This window comes from Gekko japonicus, unplaced genomic scaffold, assembly GCF_001447785.1.
Source record: "Gekko japonicus isolate JY-2015 unplaced genomic scaffold, Gekko_japonicus_V1.1 scaffold2680, whole genome shotgun sequence".
In the NCBI taxonomy this organism is placed as follows: domain Eukaryota; kingdom Metazoa; phylum Chordata; class Lepidosauria; order Squamata; family Gekkonidae; genus Gekko; species Gekko japonicus.
Window position 1 is genome coordinate 225,949 of NW_015174917.1, and position 8,225 is coordinate 234,173.

The following is an 8,225-nucleotide window of genomic DNA, read 5'->3' on the forward strand; positions in this document are numbered from 1 at the left end:
GGCAGCTGCACAGCCACCCCGCGCCCCCTCCTCTACCGATCGCTCCAAGCCACGTTCTGATCCGTTGCCACAAGTGTAAGAAACGAGGACTTCCCCTTTGGAGCCCAGGGCCCCTGAGGGCGTGCCTCCACCCTGGCCAACCTGCTGCCCAAAATGCCTCCCTTCCCGTACCTTTCCGGAAACAAAGCTGGCCGGGACCTCCCTCAAAGGTGTTCCGGGGACCTTTCTTCGGCTTCCAACCAGGGGCAGCCAAGCACGTTTTTAACCACGATCTGCAGGTGGTTCTTGTACCTTCAACTTTGAACTGTCACCTCGACAACCAGCAAGGGTGCAAAAAGCAGCACACACAGACATGCTACAGAAATCCCTTCCACGCCATGAGCAGCAGCAGCTGCCATTCCCGGGTTTCTTCGGTGAAACTGCAAGGGCCAGAAACTTGTCCAGTTACGAATGGACCGCCGGGTCTTCAGGGAGCGACGGCAACCACACAGCCTCACTAAGCCCAAAAGGCAGAATAGGCGAACCCAAGGAGCGCATGGGAAAGCAGGTCCTCCGGACACATCATTTATCTGCAGGAGCCAGTGACAGTTCCGGCACACGTTTTCTCTCTCTCCAGGACATGGGGACGGGGATGCATCATAGGGTCGGGGGAGGCAAGCAAGGAGCGGTGGTACCCTTCCCAGCTAATACAGTGATATAGTAGTTCATCAAAAGATGTACTTAGTCAGGTTACAAAGTTTGAGTCCAGGGGCGGCACCTTTAAAACCAACAAAGTTTAATTCTGGGTATAAGCTTTTTTGCGCATGAACTTTGTTCTATTGCTTCAGACCAACGCGGCGACCCACCTGTGCCTAGGAAAAGGGTACTTTCTTGTTCTCTACAGAACAAGGCCAGGTGTGCTGCTTCAGGGTTCCCAACCGCCCCCCTTAGCCACCAGCTGACAGGACGGAGCTCCTCTGCTCTGCCCCACACCCAACAACCAGAGCAGTCGATGTCAAGGTTGCTCCAGTGCACGCACAAGATCCAGAGTGCAGGGGAAAGAGAGGAGGAGGAGGAGATTGGATTTATACCCTGTCCTTCACTTAAGAGTCTCAGAGGGGCTTACAAGCTCCTTTCCCTTCCCCTCCCCACGACACCCTGTGAGGGAGGTGGGGCTGAGAGAACTCTGAGAGAATTGCCCTTTCAAGGACAGCTCTGACAGAACTATGGCTTGCCCAAGGTCATCCAGCAGCTGCAAGTGAAGGAGTGGGGAAATCAAACCCGGTTCTCCCAGATTAGAGTCCGCGCACTTAACCACTACACCAAACTGGCCAAAGGCTGCTGCACCCAGACACTGCTACAAGTAAATCTTATTTACTGAAAATCTTTAAAAGTTTTAAACGGAGGGTTTGCCAGTGAGTGGTACAAATATCACGTGCTTGCTATGCGTATGTGATTCCCCAGCAACCTCACTGAAAAGCACAACCACAATGTCCAAACTCAGGGACCTGGGCAAATCTGACATTTGTTTATTCCCTACAAACTGAGATTCTAAACCATAGTCTAATCCTGGTTCAGAACCCACACCTGTGACGGGTAGATGAACGGCAATCGATCCGGGCGCTTGCATTCGGATGCTGTGGGGCGCTAAAGCTGGTCAAACCTGGAAGGCTCAAATCCAGTGCCATTTTCTAAGCAGGGCAGGGCGGGGGGGAGCAGAGGGAACAGGCTAACACAGTAAGGAAGCTGCAGCCATGCCCCACTTACAAACCTCTGTGTGTCTCGTCCCCACCTTCTGCAGTATATGTCAGTCAAATTCTTGCATATCATAACGCAAAAAAAAACAACCCTCTTTTTTGTTCTGGCTGGGGCAGAAGTAATTGTGTTTCAGAATCCAAACACCCAGAGCCAGAAGGCACACTTTCACATGCAGTGAAAATATCTGCTTTAATAATAGTTGCATATTCCGTTTGTACCTGGGGTGTTCTTGCATTCCAAGAATCTCTCTCTCTCTCTCTCTTCCCCCCTTTGTGGTGTCAGGAAGGGCAGGTACTGTCCAGAGCATTTACAAATGCTTCCCCGAAGAGCTATTTCCTTGGGGGAAACTTATAGGGTATTTTTTACACCAAATACATTGACTGTACTAGGATAAAAAAGCACCCTTAAATGGCAAAACTGAGTAGATTTCTGTCACTGTTTTCCTTTTGCTTTTTTTTTTTCCTTTTCCTTTTTTATAGAAAGAAAACAGTGGCTGTACTCCAGGGGCCTTGTTTAGTAACATTCAGATAACAATGTCCTAAAGAAGAAAAAGTGATAGAGCCTACGCATTCTGCCAAAAGAAAGTGCAACCAGGATAGGAAAATTCACCCCCAACATTATCTTCAGGGTTGTAATCCAGGAAATTTTATTTGTAACCAGCAACAAATTCAGCAACAAATCAAGAGACATTGCAGAAACTACTGAAGTCACAGATTTTAAACCAAAATTCAATCTCCTGCAAGATTTAAATGCTTACACCAATCAGGCACTTGCTCATTACTTTGTTTAATGTTTGAGCCTTGTCAAATGTGTTCATACTACAAGGTCAGGGCAGGCTCAGGACTAAATATGGGACACCCTTTACTTAAAGATACGGTGTTGCCAGGGGCACTGCCTTTTCCTCTTGGGTAGCCCCCATAGCAAGGGCACCCCACTTCTAACCCGACCCAGAGACCCACAGAAACTCAGGCCAAGGAAGGCACTCCTGGTTCTCAGACACAGAGCTAGCCACAGCTCTGAAAAAGAGGTCTCCATTTTCAGGTGACGGGCAACCTCAGAGCAAGCCGCCGGTCTTCCCCCTCCACCCAGCAGAGATGATGCTTATGGAATAACAATGGGCTCCATCAGGTAAAGTATCTACATTTCTAAAATCTTTTCAGAGGCCACCTGGCAGATAACTCTGTCTCCAGTAATCCTTTGTCTGAATTCTTTGTCTTTCCTGCTCTGTCCCTCAAGATAGGCTCTTGGAAGTCCTGGGAAGGAGAAGAAGGATTGTCCATGTGAGAGGGAAGGGGAGAGCGCATGAAACTCTGTCTCATTTCTGGTTTCCAAGGTATAATTTAGGCAACATGACATGACATGACAACAGTCCTTGTGTCTTATGTGGCACAGTAGGTATATCCCACTGTCTTAACATCCGAACTGTGTTAGCTTGAGCCCCACGCTGATGTGAGCAGCCAGCCTGTTGTCCCCAGTTCATCGTCCACCCAGCAATTCGAAAGCTTCGGCGAGTAGATAAAGTGGGAACCACTCCTTAGAGAGGGTGGGCACACCAATCTCCCTTGTGGGAGGGTGTTAGCTGACGGTCGGGATGTCCTAGTTGAGGTTCAGAAAAAGGCGGAAGAACTTCTTGGCTACAAGAATCCCTGCAGTGGATGTTTCCGGCCAGGCGGTGGCAGTGTGGCGATTTGACATATGGGTCCTGAAGCCTGGTCGACAAGCAGCCGTTCGGAAAATGACTGAGCCAAGCCAGAAGACGTTTACGCCGTGCAGTGACAGTTGTCTTCCCTATCCCCTATGAACATTGTTAGCCCCCTGTCTAAAATGTGTAACTGTAGATCGCTTTGAGCCCACTGGGGAAAGCGATTAATATATTGAAAGTATTATTATCTATCATTTAACTTGTGCTCCCCCCCATAAAGCTTGCAATTTAGTCTCAACGTTTATTTATGGAAGGAAAAGAAATTACCATATATTGACTTTTCCCTGTCATCTTCTCCAAGTAAAGCTCTCTTGTGAATAAGCATTTGGATGATCACATTCATATTTTATCACAGTCGAAAGGAGGTTCTTTTTTTTTAAAGAGTGGATCAAAAGACAGTTAATTTTAGAACATCACTTATGAGACTGTCTCATCATAGAGGGCCATCAATGGGCTCCAGTCACGGTTACTTAAGGAGACCTCCGATACACGGACAATAAACATCTGAATAGGAAAGCTAGGAACCAGCATCAGGGGAAGGCCTTGGCCTCTACACCCTGTTGGTTGCTAGCCCCCTGTTAGGAGCAGGGGATCCCCTAATTTGGTGGGCCAAATCGCTCACTCACAACTTTAATGCCAGTAGCTCACAAAGAAGAATTTTCGCTCACAAAACTGCACAGCTTAGAGGAAGCATTGGTCAGATGTCGTGTGAAATGGAATGGTGGACCAGGTGAACCACTGGTCTGACCCAGCAGGGCTTATGTTCTTAAACAAGAGAGGAAGGTCATAATTGATGATGCCAGTTTGGTGTAGTTGTTGAGTGCGCGGACTCTAATCTGGGAGAACCGGGTTTGATTCCCCACTCCTCCACTTGCACCTGGCTGAATGACCTCGGGCAAGCCAGAGTTCTGATAAGAGCTGTCCTTGAAAAAGAGCAGTTTCTGTCAAGAGCTCTCTCAGCCCCTCCTAACCTCACAGGGACGGGAAGGGGAAGGAGTTTGTAAGCAGCTCTGAGACTCCGAGTGAAGGGCGGGGTATAAATCCAATCTCTTCCTCTTCTTCTTCTTCTTCTATTTAGTTTTTGCAGGCTTTAGAGGTAGGACTGGGCATTTTGACGACTCTCATAAGTCACAAAGGGGCTTGGGAGAACTTGAATGTTTTTAAAGAGTTAGCTTGGATTTTGCTTGTGCCTAGGCATGAGGGAGGGAGGGAGGGAGGGAGGGAAGGAAGGCGGCAGGGTACAGTCCAGGCTCATCAGGCTGGGTCAGTACTCGGATGGGAGACCATCACGGAAGACTCCGAAGCGGAAGGCAACGGCCGACCACCCCGGCTGCTCACTTGCCTCGAGAGCCCCTCGCTGGGCTGCTGTGGGCCGGCTGCAGCTGGGGAGCCCCGGCCAACACCGTCGTGACTTAAGAAACTGAGGAATGCTCAGGATGGTTCTTTCCCCCCCCCTTTTCTGGATTCACAATGTCAATTTCCTCCCTTTCATTTTTGGATTTATTCTAAATGCCAAGCGGAGCCGTTAATGTTAACACACCTGATCTTTCGAGGGAGCAAGGAAGAGGCAGCGGTTTCCTGCATTTTTACTTCAGAATGAGGATCCCTGAGCAAGTAGCCGGCTTCTTAATTTGTCAGCAAATGGAATGGACGTGCCGTGGTCATGCTTGTCAAATCTGAAGGTCACAAAATGAGTCTTTGAACCCAGGGAACTTGTAAATGGACTTTGTTCTTAACTATTATAGCATGCTTATGTGAACCTATGTCGTTCTGTACTGAACAAAGGGAGAAAACCCATTGTTAAACTTCTCATTCGGTGACATTATAAACAAAACCCATCTTTCTTTAAACTTGTTGTTGTTCAGTCGCACAGTCGAGTCCGACTCTCCGCAACCCCATGGACAAGATCTCGCCAGGCCTCCCTGTCTTCCGCCGTCCTCTGAAGTTGGCTCAATTTCATGTTCGTTGCGTCGATGAAACTGTCTCACCATCTCATCCTTTGCCGTCCCCGTCTTCTTCGACCGTCAATCTTTCCCAGCATCAGGGTCTTCTCCAGTGAGTGCTCCCTTCTCATTGGGTGGCCAAAGTATTTGAGCTTCAGTTTCATTATCTGGCCTTCCAGGGAACAGTCAGGGTTGATTTCTTTGAGGATTGACTGATTTGTTCTTCTTGCAGTCCAAGGGACTCTCAAGAGTCTTCTCCAGCACCATAGTTCAAAAGAATCTATTCTTCGGCGCTCGGCCTTCCTTATAGTCCAACTCTCGCAGCCATACATGACTACTGGGAATACCATTGCTTTGACCATGTGGACTTTTGTTGGCAGGGTGATGTCTCTACTTTTTATCATGCTGTTGAGGTTCGCCATCGCTTTCCTCCCAAGGAGCAGGCGTCTTTTAATTTCATGGCTGCAGTCACAGTCTGCGGTGATCTGGGATCCCAGGAACATGAAGTCTGTCACTACTTCCACGACTTCCCCTTCTATTTGCCAAGGAGTGATGGGGCCGGATGCCTTTAAATCTTCTTGATTTATACTTCTACTTTGAGACGCAATTTTGGACATGAGAGCAATTCTCCACACTTGCATAATGCAATCATTGACATCAGAGGCTCCCAAGCAGTCCCAACAGAAGGGGGTCCCTGATATTTGTAGCTGTTAACAAGCTCATGATGAGCTCTTGAACAGAGGCGGGGAGCACCACCTTTAACGCAACCTAATAAAGCAGCCATGCATTTGGGGTCCTTTTGCTGGTGGTTTCACCACACCAGCTTCCTCAAAGGACCTGCTCCTTCTTCTTGTCTAGGGCATATAGGTTTTTTTAATTTTTATTTTTAAATTTGATTTCATTAGATCTATATACCACCCCCCCCCAGATGGGCTCAGGGTGGTGCCCAACAGTTAAGTAATACAATTAGAGCAATATTAAAACAACAATTTGCACATAAAATATCATAAAATACCGTGTAACTATAGCAGTCGTCAGATGACCAATCAGAATCCAGCCACTGGTGGACAATTGGCCAGAAAAAGCTGGGCAAAAAAGCAAGGGCCAGAGAAGCTGGGGTGGGGGGGGAGAAGGACGCCCGCTGCCTCCACCAAATGCCCGGCGGAAGAGCTCCGTCTTGCAGGCCCTGCGGAACTGTAATGAGTCCCACAGGGCCCTGATCTCACACGGGAGCTCATTCCACCAGTCAGGGGCCGAGGCTAGCCGGACGTCCCTGGGGCCGGGAACCACTAGCAGATGTTGATTTGTGGACCGCAGTACCCTCCGGGGCTCCTATGGGGAGAGGCAGCCTCGAAGGTATGCTGGCCCCTGGCCCCATATAGGGCTTTAAAGGTAAGCACCAGCACCTTGAAACGGATGCGGAATTCAATAGGTAGCCAGTGCAGTTCGCGCAGCACCGGGTGGATACGAGCCCGCACAGGCGTCGCCGTCAACACCCTCGCTGCCGCGTTCTGCACTAGCTGCAACTTCCGGAGCAGAGACACATAGAGAGAGTTACTATAATCCAGACTGGAAGTGGCCATCGCATGGGTCACTGTCGCTAAGTCTTGGGGAGTAAGATATGGGGCTGTCTGATCCGCCTCCGACAGGAAAAGGCAGACCTGGCAGTGGTGGTGAGCTGGGTCTCCACGGAAAGGGAGATATCCAGGAACACCCCCAGACTCTTCGCCCTCGACGTAGGCACCCATGGAGCCCCATCAAAGGTTGGGGGCCTGATCCCCCGGCCCAATCCCCCCACGACTCAGGTGCAGGACCTCCGTCTTAGATGGATTTAACTTCAGTCAACTCTGTCGTGACCATCCAGCCATGGCCTGTAACGCCTCGTCAAGATGTTCTGGGGTGGTGTCCGGGCGGCCGTCCATCAGTAGATAGAGCTGGGTGCAATCCGCGTACTGGTGACAACCCAGCCCATATCTCTGGATAATCTGGGTGAGGGGGCGCATATAGATATTGAACAGCATGGGGGAGAGGATCGCACCCTGTGGGACATCACATTCTAGTGGGTGCCACTGGGATAGTCCCCCCAAGTGCCACCCTCTGTCCCTGACCCTGGAGAAAGGAGACTAGCCATTGCAAGGCAAATCCCTGTATCCCAGTGTCGGCGAGGTGGTGGGTTAACACCTCATGGTCAACCATGTCGAACGCTGCTGATAGTTCGAGCAGAATCAGCAGCGCTGAACTGCCTTGGTCCAAATGTCTCCAGAGGTCATCCACCAGCATGACCAGCACTGTCTCCATCCCATGGGCAGGGCGGAAGCCGGACTGGAAGGGATCCAGGACCTTAGCTTCATCCAAGAACACCTGAAGTTGTGTTGCCACTGCCCTCTCTACCACCTTACCCAGGAATGGTAGATTAAACACTGGGCGGTAGTTAGGTAGTTTCTTAAGGAGAGGACAGACTACTGCCTCCTTGAATTCCTTTGGGAAGGTCCACGTTGAAAGGGACAGATTAATAATCTCCCTTAACCAGGCACGATGGACAGGGATCCAGGAGGCAGCCAGATCCCTGGCTTAACAGCTATCAGGATCTTGTCGACTTCGTCCTGGGAGAGCAGACTGAAGTGGTCCAGAACTGGACCTGAAGATGGTCAATAAGAACACCTGAAGTTGTATTGCCACTGCCCTCTCTTACCACCTTACCCAGCTAGCAGGAGTGAGCTGACAGTGTCATTCTAAACAGAGTTACACCCACCGACTTGCTTGTTCACGCTTTTTGGCCTCACAGGAGGATTCAAAGGGGCTTACAGAATTTAAAAAAAAAAACACGACAGAGGCACAAGACA

The 8,225-nt window shown here is 49.7% G+C and overlaps 1 protein-coding gene across 1 annotated transcript in view; it reads right to left on the minus strand.

Annotated features, from left to right (window-relative positions):
* LOC107122036 (calcium/calmodulin-dependent protein kinase type II subunit gamma-like) overlaps positions 1–7,130 on the minus strand; it is a 193,713-nt gene extending 186,583 nt beyond the window's left edge. Inside the window, exons 1-2 of the mRNA XM_015425061.1 lie at positions 6,978–7,130; positions 6,789–6,902 (exon numbers count right to left, since the gene is read on the minus strand). Coding sequence (XP_015280547.1) covers positions 6,789–6,902; positions 6,978–7,130 — 267 coding nt within the window. The remainder of the gene's footprint in view (positions 1–6,788; positions 6,903–6,977) is intronic.
* Positions 7,131–8,225: the final 1,095 nt, after the last annotated feature.